The 21672-nt window shown below is 51.2% G+C and overlaps 1 protein-coding gene across 1 annotated transcript in view; it reads left to right on the top strand.

The window, feature by feature from the left end:
• SMG6 (SMG6 nonsense mediated mRNA decay factor) overlaps window positions 1-21672 on the top strand; it is a 104357-nt gene that overhangs the window by 57666 nt on the left and 25019 nt on the right. Inside the window, exon 12 of the mRNA XM_031060632.1 lies at window positions 628-829. Within this exon, the coding sequence (XP_030916492.1) occupies window positions 628-829 (202 nt within the window). The remainder of the gene's footprint in view (window positions 1-627; window positions 830-21672) is intronic.

Here is a 21672-nt window from a genome sequence, read left to right as displayed (position 1 = left end):
GCTGGGCCTTCCCTGGGTTGTGATGTGTGATGGATGTTTGCACCCTGGACATCACTGCCACTCTGGGAACGTGAGACATGGCAGAGGCAGCTTTGCAGGTCACTTGTGAGAGTTGAAACCCACGGCCAGAAACAAAACACGGCTTTAACCCCCCATGGCTGGGTTTAGCTGTGAAATCTCTGTGGCTGCAGACAGATAAGAGCTGTGTGAAGGAAAGGATGCTCCAGGCTGGGCTGGAGCCCCCCAGGGTGGATTGGAGCCCTCCAAGAGCCCCTTCAGCCCCAACAGCAGCGCGGGTGTTCACTCTGTCCTTCCAGCAGGCTTTGAAATTGAGTAACATCATCTGGAGCGGGGCACAGGGCAGCCGCTCCGCGCGGGCAGAGGTGGGCAGAGCAGTGGCAAGGGGACATCCCGGGAGCTGTCCCCGTGCAGGGGGATGGTCCCCGGTCCCTGGCAGGGTCGGTGCCAGCGCAGCTGCGGCGGGGCCATCCCGCGGGGCAGGGCAGCAGCAGCAGCAGCGGTGCCGGGCTCGCCTCGCCTCACCTCTCTGGTATTCGCTGCAGCATTGCAGGCAACTCCCAACGCATTCCAGCCCTGAATTGCTCACGTCTCTCCTCGTTCTCCCAGGGTCTCAGTAGATGTGTGGGCGACGCTGGCTGACTTCTGTAACATACTGACCACAGTGAATCAGTCGGAGGTGCCCTTGTACAAGGACCCAGATGACGACCTTGCCCTGCTTAGCCTGGAAGAGGATCGGCTGCTCTCGGGCTTCGTTCCCCTGCTGGTCGCCCCCCAGGAGCCCTGCTACGTGGAGAGGACCTCGGACAAGGTCAGCAGTAGGCCAAACATCCCCCCTCGATTCCTCCAGACTTTTATTCTTGGGAAGTTTTCTGTGCAAACGGAACACGATTAAGTCATTGAGAAGGGTGTTAAGGGAAAATATCGACCTTTCAGCCGCTGACATCCAGCTCTGTGTCATGAAAACCCCTCTCGACTTCCTCTGGTGTGTGTGTGCTCGCTGGCATGTTGTATATACGATCATTTCCTCACTTGTTTAAATAGTGCAGCTTGTGTTGGCAGAGCTCTCGGTGCACTCCAAATGGTTTGCATCATGCTTAAAGCACCCTCCCCCTCCCCCCGGCCACAAAACTCTGCCTTAGGAAGGCAGCCAGGACTTTTTTCCTTCTCTAAAGAGGAGAGTGATAAATAGGTGACTAGAGAGAAGCAGACACCATGTGTTAACGTACAAAAGGCTTTTAGGAATATGAAGCATTCCCCACTGCCCGCTCTCTATTTTCCTTTCTTTGCTCTAGGAGCCCATTCTAGGCTGAACTTTCCTTTGGCTGTTTGTTTTTAGAATAATGAAATCAGTTCCCTTGTTGATGTGGGGTTTTGGGTCTGCTCTCTGCCACCACCTGGCCAGGAGGGATCTGGGGGCTGCACTTGGAGAATGTGTGTGAGCCTGGTGGGGGATGGAGGAGGCACAATGGCATTTGTTTTGCACGCCCTTGGAGGCACGACAGGATGAGAGTGGCTCTCAACAGTTTCCTGCTCGGAGGCAGAGCTGCAGCTCCAAAAACGTGGCTCATCTGGGAAGCTGCAGTGTCCCCTCCCTGAGGGGTTGATGCTCCAGGAGGAGAAGTGGGGATGCAGAGCAGGTTTCTGTGGAGAGCCTGCGGGTGACAATGGCAAGGTGCCTTTCCCTGTGCCACTTCTTCTTCATGACATTGTCCTGAAATGACAGTGAGAAATTCAGGACCTTTCTCACAGAGGGACCCGAAGGTGCAGATTTCTGTTTCACTTCTCTGTCTGCCCCAACCTGTGCTCACAGCACTGCCTGCAGCACGGGAGCACAGGCTTCCAGTAAAACCAGGAGCCCTCTCAGTTTGGGGAAGCAGCTTAGTCCAGGAAGTGTCTGTGGAAACATGAATTTTCAAGGCTCTATATGACAGGGCTAAAATAAGAAGCGTGCAGTTGCCACTGCTGCCCTAAGGTTTGCCCAGTGTGTGTGGTGGCCTCAGGCCACATCCAAGTGTCCCTGTACAGAGATTCTTTTCCCAGCAGCCACAAACCAGAGCCCCCAGCAGGCAGGTGAGGTGGCTGAGCAACTCTGATACCCTGTAACCTGTGGGAGGGGGTCAGTATTCCCTGAACTCTGCCTCCTCTAACCACACGCCACTTTATTTGGAGTGCCATCTACCTGCCCTGCCAGGCACTTACACTCATCTTTGTGTCTTTGTCCTGTAGCTACACCTGAGTTACCGAGCTGAGTTCTCCCTGTCCCAGCTCCCTTTGGCTCTGGTGCTCTGTAAAGAAACTGCACAACTCCACAGGTGGGAGTTGGTGCTCTCACAGCTCAGCACCAGCCACCCAGGAACTCTGGAATATCATCCGTGGTGTTATCTCAGTTCTGCTGCAAAAGCAGCACTGATCCCTGAGGGAAACAGCCAGGCCTGGCTGTGCCTGTAGCCCTTTATTTCTTTCTGACCTGTGCTTTTATTAATGGTCAGACAGGTGAGACAGCAGGTGTGCATGTTCACTGTGCAGAGGACACCTGAGAGGATGAAGGGGAGGACAGTGAGTTAGCAAAGACAGCTCAAAAGCCTGATTTCCAAGAAGGGCCTGGGTGACCTGAGGCTTTTTAGTCTAAAGGAAATTTGGGGAAGAGGCAGAGAGGAGAACAAGGTGTCCTCCAGCTCCGTGCTGAAAAGCACAGGAAGGAACAGGCAGAAATTGTAGCAAAATAAATTAAGAAACTTCAGGAAAGGTTTCGTACCTTTGGGTAGTTCAGCACTTGAGAGCAGCCTCCTCAGTGAGTGTTCAGGAACTCTCCAGCCTTGGAGATTTTAAAAGCAAGCAGGGTGACTCTCTCAGGTACAGCTTGGGCTGAGGTAAACACCTTGGAATAGGAGGCAAAGTGACCTCTTTGGATGAACTTAGCCCATTTTCTGCCATTTGGAAATGCTCTAGAAAGAGACTGCAGTGGCAGCTGCGTCAATACAGTCAAGTGACTGCCCTGTTCCACAAATGTTATCCCTCTGCAGCATTAATGAAGGAATTGTTGGGCTCTGCAGGAGTGGGGTGCTGCAGAAGGCACTGCAGAGCCAGCCAGGACGGAGAGGCACAAACCCACATGGGAGTGACTGTGAGCAAGATACAAAAAGGCACTTTCTAGCAAAGAATCCCCCAACCCAACTTCAACTTGTGTGCCATCTCCACTCCACCATCTGCTCCTTGCCCTCCCATGCAGAGCCCAGGTGAATCCAGCTCCTTGGCAGTTCATCAGTTCAAGGCCAGGTTGGACAGGGCTTGGAGCAACCTGCTCCAATTAGTAGAAGGTGTCCCTGTCCATGGCAAAGGTTTGGAACTGGATGGTCTTTAAGATCCATTCCAACCCAAACCATCCTGAGCGTGTGGGATGCATCTCTGGGCTGTTTGCAGTGGAAGGTCTGTGCTGAGCATGGTGGCATTTTGGGATCTGTGTCCCTGAGCCTCCAGCAGGCAATGGCAGCAGAGCAACTCTCTCTGGCACTGATTTTTTTCCCATACTGATTTTTCATTGCTTTTTAGCAGGAGTTATTTTTTGCACCAAATTTCTTTCTGTTGTGTTCTCAGTCTTGGCCCAGTTTTCAGCCCAGATTCTTTGCTGGAGAGGCAATGAGAATGTACTGCTCTTTATATGGCACAATGTGAATGTCTTGTGGGTTCTGGTGTGCCAGAGTGACTCTGGGTCCCTTTTCTACCACTTGCATTTGTGGAACAGACTAGGAAGAGGCAGTTGGCTTTTACTACAAGGATATCTCACCTTGCTTGCTGATGCTCCAAATCCTTTGGCCATTTTTTTACCCTCCAGCTTCTTAATTAATTTGTAACATTTCAGAGGAAAAGAATCTGTTGAAAGGCAGGACCAGAAGGAATTGGGCTTAAAATGGTGTTGGGCTCTTTTACTCTACCAAGAGGGTGATTGTTTTGTAAGCTGCATAGGACAAACACTGTGCTTCCCACTCCTTTTTGTTCTCCACGTCCCATTTAGCAGATGGAGTGCAGAATTCAGCCAGAGTTCCTCAGTAAGTTTTTGAGCATTTGGCCTGGCTCTTATTTTGAGTGAAAACGTTCTGCCTCCATTCGCTGTTAGAGCTTCCCATCGTCTCTTGCACTGTCATTGGAGCTGTAACCAACAAAAGCTGGCTCTGGGGTGAGCAGAACTCAGAGTTGTTTTCCTGGGTGTGTGTGTTGGGCACATCTCCACTGCAGCTTGTGTGATGGAACACCACCGACCGTACCAGTCAGCAGCAAACTATGCAGCCTGGTGCCTGAGCTGTCAGCTGTGTCTGCAGCCTCTGCAGCCCAAGGAGACACTGCCAGGACCTCCCTCACCCAGCCTTGCAGCCCAGGCAGGAGCAGGGAGCAGCATGGCTGAGTTAAGGTCGGGAAGGGGGAAGGTGGCAACTGTGGAGTCATGGTGCTGGTAATGGAAAACACTTGGGTCCTGGTGATGGTGCGTGGGTGCAGCCCTGGGAACCTGGGGCACATCCTGGATTCCTCAGCTCTCACTGGATGCTGTTGTCTCGAGAGCATCCTGCTCTGCAGTGACCCCACGGAGCTCGTGGCAAAGCTGGAAGAGGGCTGCACATATCCCTGATGTGGAGCAGAGCAGGGAAGTTCTCCTCTCTGCAGGCAGGGATTGCCCACATCCCTGCAAGCTCTTCATGGGCTCAGCGTGTGCATCCCCCAGGCCTTTGCCTCCAGCATACCCTCTGCCACATGCCCCAGCCATGGGCAGATGTGGAGGAGAAAGTGTTAATGTCCCTTCCCACAATAAACCTCTCTGCATGGGGGGTCCTGAAACCTGAGCCTGTCTCTCCTCCCCCAGCCCTGACACACGTTAATAAAAGGTTTTTAAACGCCAATAAAAAGGCAGCAGCCCCAGCTCACCAGGTCCGGGGCCCAGGGTCCTTGGGAAGGCACTTCACAAATGTGTTTTTTGCATTTTCAGGCTTTTGGCTGGTGAATAAGATTGAGGAGAAATACTCCTTCCCCTGATAACAATACAGTGAGACGCAGGATCAGCAGTGTGTGGATTAAAACCAGACGGTGCATGATTAATACATGTGCTTATAGGGCCAGTCACCGTGGTTCCCTCCTCTCAAACAGAAAGGCACTTTTTTTCCTTTCCCTCATGTGCATGCTCATGTGTGGAGTGGACTATCTCAGATACTCACCACTCAACTGGCCTCAACCCTGTCTCACCTCACCAGGCAAATGAAAGCCCTAAAACGCGAGGCTCTGAAAATTAATTAGCAATATTTTACTGCCAGACCTACAAGCTGAGTATTGCATGGCTCCTCCTGCTCTGGGGTGGCCAGTGAGCTTCCTACACTTGGTGCTGTTCCTTGTTTCACTCACCTGTCAGTGCAGATAGCCTAAATCTCAAGCTCTATTCTCCTTAGAAATCCCAAATCTCCTTCCCCTGCACTGTCCAGCCCAGGTGGATAGTTCAAATGTGACCCTCTCTCTAGCTGCCCCAACATGCTCAAGATTGGGCAGTAGCTGTTTAGGAGCTAATTATTATTTAGGCTTGGGCTAAAATTAGTCCTGTCTTGTTATTCACTTCACTTATTTATGGTATTTCAGTCTTCCTAAGACTCTCAGAGATCTCTTGGCAGCGTGTAGTCATGTCTGATGCTTCTTGGAAAGGGAGCCCCAGGTTTAAAAGCCCAGGAGGAGTAGCTGTTGGAGTGACTGGGCTCTGTCATGCCTCTAAACACCAGGCTTTTTGTCTTTTCTGAGACCTAATGACTCCTGGAATGCCAAGGATTAAATCCACCTTGGAGTGGCCACACTGTAGTGATTTTGGGAGGACTTTTTGCAAGGCATCAGAGAAAAGGTAGCAAGACCAGGGCTCTGAGAACACAAACTCTTTGTAAGCCGAGAGAAAACCCCAGTGAGCAAATGTAACTTGTTTTCTCAGCATCCTTTCCATATTCCCATTCCATAGCCTTGGAGCATCTCCCTCCAGCTGGCAGGCAAATGCTCTCAGCCCATGAGAGCGAGAGCTTCCAGCTTGGAGTTTGGTCCAGAGAGGAAAAGGGAAACTGTGAGCAGAGATGGGAGCCCCAAGGAGGAGAGTCCAATGAGGAGTCATGCTTGAAAAACTCTTCCATTCCTGCCTGCCTTGGTTTCCAAACAAGCAGTGAAGAAGGATCCCTGCCACGGGCAGCCCTGCTGGGAGCAGGGATTTGGCAGGAGCTGGCAGCCCCGAGGCGGCAGAGTTAGAGGTGTTTACATTTTCTGACCAGTATCTGAACTCCATCCCAGCCTCGACCTTCCCTTTCATGTGGTGCCTTTGGATTGTAAAAGGCAATTAAACTAAATTATGGGCCATGTTGGAAGATGATGTCACGGGGTGATGGAGGAGAGGCTGGATTTTATGCCACCATGAAGGTAGTGTGGGGAACATCACCTGCTTTGAACTCCTCAGCTGTCCTTGGCATCACCTTGAGCTACCAGTGCCAGGGGCTGTGTGGGCACCGTGGGAGCCTCTCTCTGCCTTTTCCAGGTGCTTTTAGCACGTGGGAAGTGCCAGGCTCAGTCCATGTCCCCAGGTCTGGGTAGCAGAGGAGGCAACGCTGGTGTCTGTTGTGCTGATTTAAGTGCAGCATTGTAGCAACAGGCACAAGTCCTGTCCAGTGACTGCTACAACGTCTCCTAGGGCTGTGCAGGGCATCTTCCAGAGAGGAATCCTGTTCAGTTATTGTTTGGCCTCAGTTTTTAATCACTTTTAAAGCCAAGAGAGTTCTGAGGATATTCTTAAAACTGAGTTTCTGCAGCTAAAGGTGAAGTGAACCGATGGCAAACAAGCACTAGCACGGCACAAGGACGCTGAATCCAGCACTGGAGAAATCTGCAATGTGGAATAACAGTTCAGCCTCTTGAAGGGGGGGGGGGGTTAAAAAGAAGAAGAAAAAAAAAAACCTGCAATAAATCTAGCGAGTGGAATCTGCGGGAAATGATCCCATCTGGAAAACTCCAGTGCTGGTGCTGCTGAAGGCTTAAGGAGCGATGCAGATCACAAAAAGCAAAGCCTGCAGTCTGAGGATGACAGGCTGCTTAATTGATGTCCATTGCAACTGGTACTCTGCCAGTTTATGTTGGCCACCTGCCAGCGTGCTGTAATTTTGGGGCCAGGTGTGAAGCGTTTCTGTTCCATCTTGTTCCCAAGCACCTACAGAAGCCTCACACATCTCACTCGAGGCTGCAGCCCTGTAGGAAACAGCTGTACAGGTATAGGTGAAAGGAAATGTCACAGCTGGGCTGGGAGCCCTCCCCCGTGCCTTGCCCAGGGCTGTGTTTGGGGGGCCACCCCCTCCCCTCCGCCCCCACACCGGCTTTGGGGAGGTGGTCACTGTCACAGGCACACCTGCCTGTCTGTCAGCAAGGTGCTTTGAACATCGGGGAACTTCTGGGAAGAATGCACAGGTCAGAAAGCCCCTCTTCAAAGAGGAGCCCAGGGTGGTGTCAGTTCTGGGAATGGGGAATCCAGCCCGGGAGAGCCCCGGATGCTGGCCAGCTGGGGAAGCTGTGGCCATCTCCACTGGTTTTTTCTGCCTCATGAAACCACAAGGAAATTTCCAACAGCAGGTCTTGTAGAAAGCACAAACCCTTGATTCTGGAAGGCTGAGAACCCTTCAGGATCCTCAGCAAATTGTCACCAGGCCCAGTTTCAGTCACTGTTAAAAACACACATTATTTCCCGGCTAGATTTGCTTTGTCTCAGTTTCCAATAATTGACTTTTGCTGTAGGTTGGGAAGTTGTGGGTTGCTGCTCTAACTCTGATATGTAAATGTGTCCCAAGTCCCCCCAGTTCCCATCCTGTTTTTTATAAGCTGAATAGATGGAGTGAGAGGCAGAACAGTCTTGGGCATGGTTTGGATCCCCTGAGCTGCTCTCCTGGTGTGTTTGTGACTGTCCAGGCTTCACATGTTGCTCCTCAGGAGGAGGTGACACTGTGCTGTCCCACTGTCCTCTATACCCATGGACACTCCCAGTGTCCTGCAGCCTTTGCTCCTTCCTGCAGGCACAATTTGCCATTAACTGTGGTAAATAGCATGGGGTTTGTTCCTAAGCAAGTGACTGAGCAATCCCAGGTTTCTGCCTGTTACTGAGCTGCTCTCTTGAAACCTCGGGAGGGTTTGAGTCAGTGTCTAATCTGCTGGCTTTATCAGGAGAGGTTTTCTTTGTCCAGGTCACTGAACCTATTGTTAAGCAGCATAAGCCCGAGCAGGCTTCCCTGTGGCCCCGCCAGCACTGCCCTCCTGTTTACGCTGACATTTTAAGACCTCTGCTGACCAGATTTTAATCCAGGCCGTATCCTGTGCACTGCAGTCTCTGGGGCATAGGAGCTTTTCACATCCTCTGGCCCGGCCATGGCGAGAGCTCGGGGCTGCTGACGCACGGCCGTGGCATCGGGCTGTGAAAGGCAGCAGCAGTTCAAAGCCCTGCAGCCCCTTGGCCACAGCCAGGTGTGAGCAGGTCCTTCCATAGCCCTGGGCAGGCAGGGGGGCCAGGAGGAGCAGATCTAAGCTCTGTGCAGAGCTGGGGTCCTGCTGCTTTGCCCGGCGCTGAGGGCTGTGTGTGGGAACTGCAGTCGCACTGCGAGGTGAGGAACCACCTGCCAACGTGTTAAGATCCAGTTGCACGTGTTCTCCTCACCCCTGTGTCAGTGAGAGGCAGAGTGGCTTTGTGGTCTGGGCACAGCTTGCAGGGAAGTACAGGGTGCTGCCTTCCAGGCAGCCCTGTCTCCTGCAGGGGGGGAGCAGGGAGGGAAGAACCAGCAGCTGGTGGAAACAACCTTCCCTGTCCCTGAAATGCCTCTTTCCTGGCATGGGGAGGGAAGGAGCGCTACCACGCTGCGTGGGGACTTTTCTCAAGTGGCTTGTGATGTTTCCATGCCTTCCTCCCCAGCCTTGGATGCACCTCTGCCTCTCCTCCAGGCTCATCTTGGACAGGGCGCTTCAACCACAGCGTGAGCTCCAAGTGAATCAGGGTGCGAGCTGTGCACGTGCCCCAGCACGTGTCGGGTGCTCAGCCAGCCCTGCACAGCTTGGCTCTGCTGTCAGCTGAAGGCTCTTTTAAAGTGTTTTCTGGAAGTGAGATGGGATCATCAGCTCCTCGAGGCAGAGACTGACAGGATAAATCAGCCTTGTCCCACGGCTGGGGTTGGATCTTTCCGTGCAGATCAGATGACGCTCGTTGTCCAACGTCCTCACTCGTGTCATGGTCAGGCCAGGTTTGTGTAGTGAGATGGGAAACTTAACTTGTGTTTAGTCCTTTTGTCCTAAAAACTGCTTCCAGGGGTTCAGCACAGGTTCTTGGGAAACGGGAAATGTCCTATTCAAGAAACTCGCTGACCGTGTGTTCCTGGGGTTGGGGATAGTGGAGTGACCTAGGAAAGGAGAGGCAGACCACGTGCAGCACCTCCTTGGAGCACACTGTGTCCACCCTTCACTTCCCTTGGGATTTTGCAGTGGGAAATGGCCTTGTTTCTGCTGCCCCAGCACCCAGGTAGCACAAACCCTGCCACCTCTTGGCAGGACATCAGGCCCAGGGAGTGCACAGCTCTGGCTGTGCAGAGGTGTTGCCACGGCTTTAGTGTACTTGGAATGACATATTGGAGCCCAGGCCTTGTGGAATTTGCTGATTAGTCTATAAGTGTATTGAAAGGCCTCATTAAAACACCATTAATGCTGGATCCCCTCCCAATGAGCCATCTCTTATTGCTACCCAGAGAAGCTCTGAGGAAATGGAAAGGCTGCTCTGGCTGGCTGAGCTGTTCCTGGGCATGAAGCGTGGCCTGAGACAATCTTTGTGCTGCTCAGGTGTTATTGTGGTGCTTTGGATCACATGAGAGGTCCCTGGGACTAAGGGTTGCATCTTTGCCTCAACTTTGCCAGCTGGATATGCTGCCATTGCTCAGACTCTTCTTTCTGGTACTAAACTCACTCCTTGACCTGACTCTTGGCCTCTGCCCAAAGCTCAGCTTTAGAGGGACCCTCTTTCATGGCACTGTTTTGTCTCTGCCCAGCTGAAATGCTTAAATCCCATCTGAAGGCGAGGATGCCTGTGGTTTCCACCAAGGCAGCTATGGGAAGGACCTCAGGAAACCCTAAAAAAGACCCAATTAATAACTCCTCATTGTTATCCTGAATAAGAAAGATCCACGTCCTGCAGAGCTTGCCAAAGAAGTGGACGGGGTGGAATGCAGGGAGTGGTCAGCCCAAATAACAGATGGGGATCTACTCTGTCTCTAAGGGAGACGGAAGGTGACCTCTGTCATTGAGCTTGGAGTCTGCTCCCCACGTTTCTGCTCCCAGCTGAGGCTTGTGTTGTTTTTGTGGATGCCAAATCCGTTTGCCAGCACTGGGCTGGGGCTGGGCGAGGTTGCAGAGCCCAGCTCCCATGGCAGGACAGAGCAGTCACCCTCAGTGCCCTCCTGTTGTCACATCCCAAACCCCAGAGAGAGGAAGACACCACCATAATCTTATTTATTGATTTTTTTTCCTCAAAGTCATTGAAGGCAAAGCACTTCCCAGGCATTAATGAACGTATCTCCACAACACGTTGTGACAGAAGGAAAAGCAATTTCCTTGTTAGGGATTGGCAACAGAGGTACACAGGGCTGAGGGACCAAGCTGGTCCCACAGGAAGCCTTGGCTTCAGGATGAGAACAAACCCCTGATACCCAGGATTTCAGGCCCCTGCCTCAGCCCCAGGCCACCCGTGTCCCTTAGGAAGACAGGGGGGGTACTAAGGGAAGGTTCATTGGGAAGCATTAAAATTCTTCCCAAACACAGACCCCACATGAGCAGCTTGACTGCTGCTGGCCTGGCTGTGTCTGTGGTGGGACATGAAAAATGTTGGATATTTAATCCAGCAGATAATTTAATCGCATTTTTCCCCATAACATATTTGCATATATTTCCTTAAACATAAGGTAAAAACCATAATTTATTTAAATTAACAAAATTTGCCTTTAACATTTTACATACCAGCATTTTACATAAAGCATTTTCTCCACCATATGTAACAAATATTTGTCTATCTGTTTATATATTATGAATACTGACAACTACAGTTCTTATTTGTAGTAATTTCATTGATTTATTTTTTTAAACTTTCCCAAAACTTCGTTGTACTTGGAATAGGTGAATGCACATATAAACACAAGCTCTCAGTATGAAGACAAATGTGTTTTCTGAGGAGTTACTGCCTGCCTGCTCTGTGAACAGCAGAACAGATTTACATTCTGGTTCCGTATTTATCTTAAGCATAAACGATGTGATGTTTATTACAGCAGCCATTATTAGGGAAGGAAGGAGATTTATATCCAGGCACAGAAAAAAAAAGGAGTTTGCTGCATCCTTCCAGAGCTGTGTCACTTCACCTGGTACCTGTTTCATGCATATTGAAGGATGTTTGCTGCATCCTTCCAGAATTGTGTCACTTCACCTGGTACCTGTTCCATGTGTGATTGAAGGATGTTTGCTCCATCCCTCCAGAGCTGTGTCACTTCACCTGGTACCTGTTCCACACATGATTGAAGGATGTTTGCTACATCCTTTCAAAGCTGTGTCACTTCACCTGGTACCTGTTCCATGTGTGATTGAAGGATGTTTGCTACATCCTTTAAAAGCTGTGTCACTTCACCAGGTACCTGTTCCATGTGTGATTCCCATGGAAAAGTGTCTCTGAGCAGCTCCCCAGGGTGTGTCAGGGACGTGCCTGCTGCTGTGCATTCCTGGAGCTCACACAGTGACCTCCCAGCTGCGGTGACGTGCCACACGTCTGCTGCTGAGGTCACTCCTGAAGATCATTTTTGTGCTCTTAAGTCACCCAGATGCTTCTGGAACTTGCACCCCTTGCCAGTTTTTATTATTAGCTCCCTCTAGTACCAGTAACTTTTTTTAGTTTTAATGAGTAAAGATTTAATCAGCAGTGATCTGAGCTTTGCTGAAGCCTCGTGGATGAAATGCTCTCGTCAGTCCAGGCCGTGGGAGCTGAATTTGCTCAGCACTTGCCCCTTTTCACACTCATAAATAAAATTTCCATTTAGACATGAGCATCCTCACCAATTTCCCTGGGATTTGAGTTAGTGACTGTCCTGATCTGGGGAGGGAGAGATCCTCCAGGTCTCCTCATTTGGGAAGTATGGAATACCTGCTAATGCCTTTCTTCCTGGGAATCTCTGGAATCTCTGATCCTGTGGAGGTAGCAAAGCCCTCACCACAGCCACACTTTGCTCTACAACATCCTCCCCTTTCCAGAATAAAATCCACCACTTTAAAAAATGAACTCATTTAAATGAGTTCATTTTTTATGTTTGTTTTTTTTTTTTTTTTGTGCAAAATGAAACATCTTGGCATGGTGAAGTGTGAGGACAGGAGAGAATTTGCTGGAAATTCTGAGAGACTTAGCACGCGTGTGCTAATGGGATATAATTTCCACCCTGCCATGTCTCTCCTCATACAGACTGAAGGGCATGGGCTGTTCCCTCCTCATGATGAAATCCTGGAAGCCTGATTTACATGGCTCCAGGGCAGCCTGGTGAGGAAGAGGAAGCCTGGCAGCACAACCCCTCAGAGATGCCCCATCCTGTCTTGGCCAGTGCCATCCCTTTCTGCTGGCACCTCACTCCTCCCAGAGCTTGTTCCCTCAGGCAGGATTCCCACTTTTCAGCTCTTCCCAGATTTCACCTCGGTTTCCCCCTTTTTAATAGGAATGTTTGGCCTCTTGCACTCGGGCTCGGGGAGGAGCAGCTTGTTTCTGTAGCTGGCCTGGTGCCAGATGTCATCACTTCAGGCAGTGCCACGCTGCACATCTTCAGCAGTTTGAAATGGAGAGACAGAGAGAGACAGATAAGATCAGCAGCTTTAGGTGATGGCATTGTTTCAAATAAACCATGCATGACCCAAAGCTTCCACTTCAAATGGGGAATGAAATTGCTTCATCCTTTGACAGCTTGCTCCATGAAAGAAATTTATCTTCACTTAATTGCTTTAGATCCCAAGAGGCTGTGTACAGTAATTTCTAGGAGATAATTATATCAAATTAAAAAAACTATGTGACTATCCGGCTGCTGAGCATGAATGCAGTGGCCAGAGAAGAGAGCAGGGAGGAAGGAGGCACCAGAGCTGAGCCCTGCTCCAGGATCCTTCTCCTCATGGTCCACAGGCACTTGGAGAGCCCAGGAGAGTCTGCCTGGAAGGCGTTGTGAGCTTTGAGCTGAGCAGCAGAGCAGAGCTGAGAATTCTGCTCTCCCAGAGCATCTTGAGGAGCAGGGAAGCAAAGATGTTGTCACCCCTGCCTTGTCCCTTGTGCTCAGGACACCTCTCCAGGAGAGCTTGGCAGTGCCTCCATCCGGTTCGTTCTCCCGTGTGGATGTACAGTAGAGCTGAGGAACAAGAAAGCTTGTTGATTTAAAAACATGTATATTTAGAAGCAGAGTGTAAACTTCCTGCCCAGGCTGGGATTGGATTCTTGACTATGTTTGAGTTTCCAGTTTTCATTTCCTTTGCCCTCATACTTAACATTGTGTATCTCCCAGAGTGTGCCCCAGACTAATCTCTCTCTAACCCTCCCTTGCCCTGCATTTTTCTGCCATTATTTGCACATCAGTTCCAATTCTTCCAGGAAGCAGCATATCTCCTGATTGTCACTCCATGCCACGGCTTAGCCTGGGCTCCTGCAGGTCTCCTGTGTCCCTCTGGAAGTGACCTCAGACCCCAGCCAGCAGCAGATCCAAGCTGGGGACTGCAGCAGGGACAGAAGTGCTGGCACTTGCCATCCCTCAGAGAAAGCTGAGCTCTTGGCACGGGTTTGAAATCCTGAAGGGACGCTCATTCCTCTTGTTAGCTCATGGGAAACAGTCACTGACCAGTCCCAGCAGGGGTAAATCCATCCTCTAAGTCTTCTCTTTCTCCCCTTCACATCAGGCTTCACGCCCTCCCTGCCTGCTCCTTGTGACAGCTCCTGCCCTGCCATTGCCTTTACAGCCCATATCCTGGGGACAAAGGGAAAGTTGTTCCCCCCAGGGCTGTGACAATTTTTGTGTGTGATCCTGCGTGGGCTTTGAAAGGGTTGACAACAATCCTGAGCCAGAAGTGAGCTCCTCCCCAAGCCCTGTGATGTGCAGGCTGGTTTTTGAAGTGTGCTGCTGCTTCAGCTGTTCCCAGGAAGTCTGCAGGGGAACCGTGTTTGTGCTAACGAGGTAAAGTCCCCCTGTGTTTCTGGAGGGGATCTGCTCAACGGGCTCTTTGATGTCATCTCAGTTTTTGGACTTACATCAAGTAAATCTAAAAAAAGAAAAGAAATGTTTTGGCTTAGCCCAGAACGTTTGCACCTGAGCAAGTTGACCTGTGGCTGTGCTGAAATCTGTGGCCACCAGTAGAGCTTGGCCTGGAGCAGGGAGATGGAGGCTTCTCCTCCCAAAAGCTGCCTGGGTTATCTTGAGTAGTGGGAGAATTGACACATGTAAAAAAGCTCCTCAAAGCAGTCCTCAAACATAGCACTGTCCCCCTGTGCTGATCAAGGTGCTGCTGATGGTCAATTTTATACCACCCTGGGTGCAGAAAAACTGAGTCGTTCAGGCCATTTGTGCCACACTGAACAGCCTCTGCTATCTTCCCCCGTGGCTCTAGAGCCCTGAGAAATGTTATGTTGGGATGACTGCCCCTAAATATCCTCAGATTTCATGTGTTGTCTCCTAGTTCAGACCTCACAGTGCTGCCATGAGGTTTATAATGAATCATGGGAGTATTCAGTTGCAGGGAGGTTGGAACTTTAAGGTCCCTTCCAACCCAAACCATTCTGAGATTCTTGGTCCTGGCTGCCCAAGCCCAGCTCCCTGACAGGTCACACATCCCAGTCTTCAATTCTGTCTTGTTGTTACTTTTTCTTTTTTTTTTTTTTTTTTTGTATGTCATGTCCTGACAAAGCTCAACACATCATAATGGGTAGCAGCTTCCACTGTTCTCCCTGACAGCCTCTGCAGCCCAAGTAGCCTTTGTCCCTTTGTGTCCTCCTTCTGGGAATGGCAGAAACTGCCAGAAGAGCAGTTAGGAAATGGAGTATCCAAGGAGCTCATCGGGCTGGAAGCTGCTGCTCACAGCAAAATCGGCATTTTTGTTTCAGAGGCCACGAGTGAAGGAGTTAATGATGATCCCAGATGGCTTCAGACTTTGCCTCTTGCCACCCCTTCCTGTTCCCCCAGGATCTCAGATGGTGGCGGGAGATGAAGTAAAATTCTGCAGTTTATTGTAAAGTTCATCCCTCTCCTGAAATCATGCTGGAACTTGTGTGTGCTGTGTTGGCAGCTTCAATGGGATGCTACCTGGTAATTAATTAGTTGTCAAGAGACAGCCCAGAGCTTCCAAGTCTTTATATTTTTGCTAATAGAAATTGCTCTGATTACATTTTCCCCCTTGGCTGGAGGGATGAGGAGCAGGAGTGATGGTCCAGGGGCAGCTGGAGCACGCCTGGCCTTTGCTGAGGCTCCTGTGAGCGTGCTAGCACATGCTTCCATCAGCACAGCCCCTGAGGGAGCCCACTCCTGAGCCAGGGCTCTGCCAGCCTGGTCTGCTCACGTTTCCATCACATCACCTGCCTCTGCAGGTGAGCCCTGCCACAATTCCCCTTCAGCTGCTCCTCAGGGTCTTCCCTTGGCATCTCTGTTCCCTTCCCCTGCCCAGGCAGAGGTGCTTTGCATGTGCTTTTAGAGCCTTTTTTTTGGGCTAAGCTTAGAGAGACGTTCAGTGTCTACAGAGGTTCCTGGTGTTTTCCCTCAGCCTCGCTTCTGTTTCCTTTTCATTTTTATCTCCATGTTTCTGCAGTTAGTTGTCAGCAGATTTAGGTTTTTACCTGCAGTGTGTGATCAGGGAGCAAGAAGTGCCTGGATTTTAGGCTCAGCCAAGCAAGGCACTGGTCCTAAGCTGGGTTTACCTTACCCAACGGTTTGTTAAAGAATCATTTCCATTTTTGTACACTAGTTTCTGTTTTTCCCATCTCTTTTGCAGTGATTCTCTGCTAACAGCTGACAGTTCCCATTCTCCTCCTCTCTGGCCAGTGTCTGTGTGTCCCCTAGCAGCCTGACACCTTGAGCAGCCTCAAATTAAAATATTAGGAGCTGAACTCCATCATCCATCCTTGTGCTTCTCTGGTCAGCACCACCACCTTGGGGGCAGCAATCCCAGCTCTTTGGGAGGTGTCACTCATTGCTCTGCAGCAGGTCACAGTCATTTTCTGTCTCCATTATCAACCATTCCCGTGGCTCCAGGGAGCAGCTGCCTGGGCAGGAGCTGGGAGAGGATCAGCCCAGCCCTTCTGGCAAGTGCAGAGCCCAGCCCACGGGTGCTGCAGCTCCTTTAATGCAGCCTCAGCCGGGTTTTGGGGTATCCCTGGTGGGCTGCAGTGGGGTCCAGATAGCTCAGCCCTGCACAGCACAGCCTGTCCGAGTTCCCAAAGAGCTCCCAGCTACTTTAGCAAGCTTAGGTGATATCAGCTCATTTGTGATTTCAGCTCTTTGCTTGCTAAGTGCCTTGGGCAGATGCAAGGAGAGGAGAAGGCTGTGTGGGGTTCCACAGGAGTGTCCTTGTTGAATCTTCTGTGAAGGTTCTCAAGGACAGCTCTTCCGCCAAACTGGGCAAAAGTAGGGTTTTTATAGGGTACAGAGGTTTTAGGAATTGTCCAATAGTAGGGGTCATGCGACCTATAGTCTTACAGGGAGATAAGCAAGGGTCCAAAGGCAGAAAAAATAATTTCTAAGGTCCAGTTATCATAACTCAGCATTTCCTATCTTAGGCTGCTGACCACCATGGAGGCATTGCAGGTCCTGGGCCTGCTGCACTCCTTGGCCCTGGGGAGCAGCTGAGCCCTGGCTGATCCCAGGAAGGCTGCCTGGAAGGCCGGGGTGCAGCGTGGCTCTGCCGGATGCTCTCACGCCTGCCGGGGCCGTGCCTTCCCTTCCCACCCCTGGGGAGCCCCACCTGACACTGCTGCCTCTGCAGACATATGGTCCCTTGTCTTTGTGTTTGCTTTAGTGTGGGAGGGCTCCACGCTGAACTCCTGGAGCTTTTAAGCTATTGTTAGTGCCGACCCGGCGTGGCAGTTTTACAGGCATGGCCCCAGCCCTAACAAAGGCAATTAGGATGCTATTCTGTTGGAGCTTTGGGGATGAGAGATTTCTAGTGTCTGGAAGGAGCAGTCTGGAAAGGGCATAGTCTAATGCAGAAGATGAAGACAAAGGCATTTTGGAGGCAGGATGTGGGGGAAATGGGGGCATGAGATGCTTTGAGGGCAGAGCTGCTGCAGGATTGGGGATGCAGGAGCCCAGCAGCTTGAGGTGCAGGGGTGGAGTGAGCAAGAGAGAAGCAGAGATGCTGCTCTGGGCAGGTACAGGGAGGTGTTTCTGCTGGGGTGGAGTGAAGGGGGAAGGGGAGGAGTTGGGTGCTCTGTCTTTGGGCAGGAAATGATGGTTCTGGTGAGAAAAGTGTGGGGTGGAAAAAGCCCCAAGGTGTGACAACGACTAGAGTGTCACCCTGCCGAGTAGTGAGCAAAGGAGATGGAGGTGACAGTTGGGACAGGAGTGTCACAGGGCTGTCAAGTGACCTTGGAGGTGGCACAGGAGGGGTGGGGGAGCAGCAGAGGGTCACCAGGGCCACCAGCAGCATGTGGTTTGGTGGATTCACCCAGGGCGAGTCAGGAGGCCGTTCCCAGTCACAGGGCTCGAGTTGCATTTCTTGCTGCTGGCTCCTTCCTCGCTTGGCTTTTCCAGCATCTGATCTGAGTGTTTGTTTGCTTCCAGTGATTTCAGTTGTTTTCTATTTTAGCTCCTGACCCCGAGTGCCTGGGCTGGGGCAGGCAGGCACCGTTTGAAAGCCGCCACTTGGAGGCAATAACTGTTCAAGCCGCGGAGCAGCACCCATCTAACCCCTCTTTTCACACACTCGGAGCTTCCCAAACATTAACCTTTGGATTAAAATTTTCCATGCTTGGTCTCTCCCCAGATGTGATGTCTGAGCTTTGGTTTGGGTTCATGTTTTTCCTGTTTGCTGGATTCGTATTATGGGAGAATGAAAGAAATACTTTTCCCATTTACAAAAAAAAAAAAAAAATTATAGTCTTCATTTATTTGGGTTTTTTTTTTTTTTCATTCGGGGATTCACCAAAAATGGTTGAAGTTTGAAGCTGAAAATTATTAGCTTGGCTGCAGCAGGCTGTTGTCCCAGCAGTCAGGGAAGTGCCACAGCTCCAGGTGTGTGACACTGTGGGTACCACCAGCACAGCCTGCTCAGCCCACTCCAGGTACATGCAGGCACTGCCAGCAGAGCCAGGAGAGCCTTGCTGTGAGTCAGCCTGAGTAACTCCAGATCTGCAAAAGGGCGTCTGGCTTTTTGTTTTTTAGAAAAGAGGGGAAAAAAAAGTTGTTTTTCAGGCTCCACATGCAGGCTGCTGATGCCGGGGCTGCGCAGGCTCCTGGGCTGGGTGAGTCAGGCACAGGGCTCATCCCCTGCTCCTGCTGCAGCTCATGGCACAGCCAGGAGATGACACACTGGGGACACGGCCATGTGCTCGCCTCTGTGGCTCAGCTCCTGCCCCAAGCCCCCTGTGCAGCGTGGCTGTCACTGCCCTCCTTTGCAGGACAACCTGCCTCCTTTCATCTGATGTCGCCAAGGGGCTGCACCATTCCTTGTCCTGAAGCCAAACACTCAGATCCCACTCTTTGACACCTTCTTCTCCACCTTGGACAATGCTCTGCGTTTCCCTGCGTTGATTTTTTTTTATTTTATTTTTTGCTGGCTGCTGCACCCCTCCTTTGTGCTCCAAGTCTGCTTGCTGCTCATCGGGTGGGGACCTGTGCTGCTCACACCAGCACTTGTAATGTCTGGCCTGCAGCTCTGCCAGAGGCCAGAATTGGCTCTGGGTGCACGGCTGGATCGCGAGGACGGTGTTAGATGGAGGGTGGAGTGAGTGAATACCCCTCTCTTCCTACTGTGCTTTCAGGAAATGTCTCTAATGCAGCTGTAAGTGTGAATGAAGTCAAAAGTATGGATTGGTGCCCCTGCTCCAGCCCACCCCACTTGTCGGGGCCCATCCAGAGTCCCCACCCTATTGTTCTGCTTCAGCTCCTCCGTTTTGGGGCAGGGCCCTGCTCTGCACTCAGCATCCCACTCCCGAGAGGAGGAGCTCTCCCGAAAACAAAGACACAGCGAATAGCTTTCCTTTCCCCACCGAGCCAACGTTCCAGTTCCTCCTTCCCTTCCCTAGGTGTGTTTGCAGTTCTTGGCCCAGCTGGAAGCGAGCAACTGCAAGACTCAGGCCATTAATCATTTGCCAGAAAAGCTGAGTATTGGGTATAAGTAGCAGAGCTGTGCTTGCTGCTTCCTTAAAGCAGAGCAGGATCTGAGTGGGCCAGAGCTCAGGGCCAGTGCTGAAAATCACCTCTCTGCTAGGCTAAGGGAGCATGTCCTGCTTGGAGCAGCCCCTCCTGGAAGAGGACATGGGCTCTCAAGCACAAGAACGTCATCAGGAGTCCCCTAAGTGGCAGCATTTCACTGTAAAGCAAAACAGAGCGTTTGTCCCTCCCTGCAGTGGCTGCTGGAAATGGTGTGAGCCTCTTCCCGCCCTGCCCCAGCCCGGAGTGTGCTGCCAGCACGGTTCTTGCGGCGGGGGGGACATGCCAGTGTTGGTAATATCTCTGGGGCTGTGGTGTCCCAGCCAGCCAAGCTGTGGTGGCATTTTTCTGGTGTTATTCCATTGCCTGCCAGCCGTGGTGGCATTTTTCTGGTGTTATTCCACTGCCTGCTCTATCCCCACCCTCTGTTTTCAAGGGAATTCAACGCTGGCCCCGACGGAGCAGTCGGAGGAGCTCCTCCCTGCACATGGCAGCCCCGTGAGCTGCCCTTTCACCAGGGCTTTGTTAGTTCAAAGCAAAGCTGCTTCTCCTTCCCCTTCCAAAGCTGAGGAGAGGCAGAGTGCCCTGAGCTTCCCAGCAGCATCCAGGGCTGGTGAGGCGTGTGAGCAGCACCAGGGCAGCTCGGCACTGACGTTGCTCTGTCTGGCTTCTGGTTTGTGGAGAGCAGAGGTTTCTCACCCCATGGCTCTGACTCAGGTATCTGTTTTCTCTGATGTGGGCAGCCATCGCTGGAGCTTTTGCCGTGGGCATGCTGTTGTTTTGTGTCCCTAAGGGCTGGTGGAAGTTGTGGCAGAGCTCCCGGAGTGCTGCCACAGCTGGACGGTGCAGTGGATCCCTGGGATGGGAAAAGCAGAATTGCAGGAGCAACATCTCTGTATTCCCCTCAAACTGATGGGATAAGCATCCAGTTTGTGTCCTAGACTGAAAAGTCTGAAGGAATTGAAATACACACACACCTTGACTCAAGCCAGTGCATGCCTTTAACTCAGATTTTGGCTGTTGCTGGGTGTCAGCTCAAGGACCCTCGGCTCTCTGCTCCACATCCAGCTCCACATAACAGCAACACCAAATTCCTTTGGCAGTGGATGCTTAGGAGGGATCTTTTGTGGTATTTCTTTGGCTGCATTTTCCTGGCCAAACAGCCCTGCCTGAATTCAATACCGTTGTGCCACTGGCTCTAACCATTCTGACCAGTTTACCTAGAGAGGGGTCCCAGTTCAGCAGGTTGGGATTATCATCAGCTGAGAATTGCTGGTGTTTGAGGAAGTGAAAACCCTCTGGGGAGGCTGCAAGCAGTGGCCAGGTGGGAGCTTTGCTGCTTTAGGAGGTTTTAGTGGTTCTCATTAAAACAGTCTCCTGTAGACTCAGTTTCCTAAAAGAAGAGGAGAAAATTCCAAACGCTTTCATCCCAGTTCAAGTATCCACCAGGGCAGGGAACTGTGGAAGTTACGGTGGGATCTCAGATGACATTCTCTGGAAAGAAAACTTAATAGAGTGCAAGTATGAAATGCTCAGGCCAGAGCAGCTGTGCCCTCTTCAAGGGCTTGGCCAGTGCTTGCACCTCTCCCTTGCCTGTGCTGGGTAAGGAAGAGCAGAGAGGGAGAAATCAGGGGTCTGCTGGAGGAGCCCCTCTGCTTTGGAAGCCTTTGGCACCTCCGTGAGATATTTAAATGACAGACAGACATATAGGGATCTGTAAATACTCATTTGGTGCCAACTAAACCACAAAGAAGATACAGCATTTGTGGTCCAAGGAAGTTTAAATATTTGTGGTCAAACTTAAAATTCGACATAAAACTCTCATCTGCAATGGAAGGAAGCCAGGGACTGCATGGAGAACGTATAAGCTGTGTAAACTCACAGAAATGGCTTCCCAGCCAGCTCTGCCAGGACCAAGCAGAATATTCCAGCTCTTGCCTCTCTGCCTGAAGCAGAGATGACACAGGAAGGGCAGGAGGTGGATTGGGCAGGTGGGGGCTGTCAGGGTGAGCTCTGGTTTGCACCTTTATGCTATTTTTGTTTTGTAGATTGCCAGCCCAGCTTCCCCGTTCCTGTGCTGTCATGCTTTTCCTTCCACCACCCAGCTTCCCACTGTCACAGCACTCTGTGACACTGCTGCTTTGTCCTGTGGGACAGGAATCTCTGAGTTACCCAGTGGGTGAAATCCTGGGGCTGTTTCTCATTGTCTCCATGGGCAATCCTT

Source organism: Geospiza fortis, unplaced genomic scaffold, assembly GCF_000277835.1.
Source record: "Geospiza fortis unplaced genomic scaffold, GeoFor_1.0 scaffold425, whole genome shotgun sequence".
Taxonomy (NCBI): domain Eukaryota; kingdom Metazoa; phylum Chordata; class Aves; order Passeriformes; family Thraupidae; genus Geospiza; species Geospiza fortis.
This window is presented reverse-complemented; position numbering and strand designations above follow the sequence as displayed.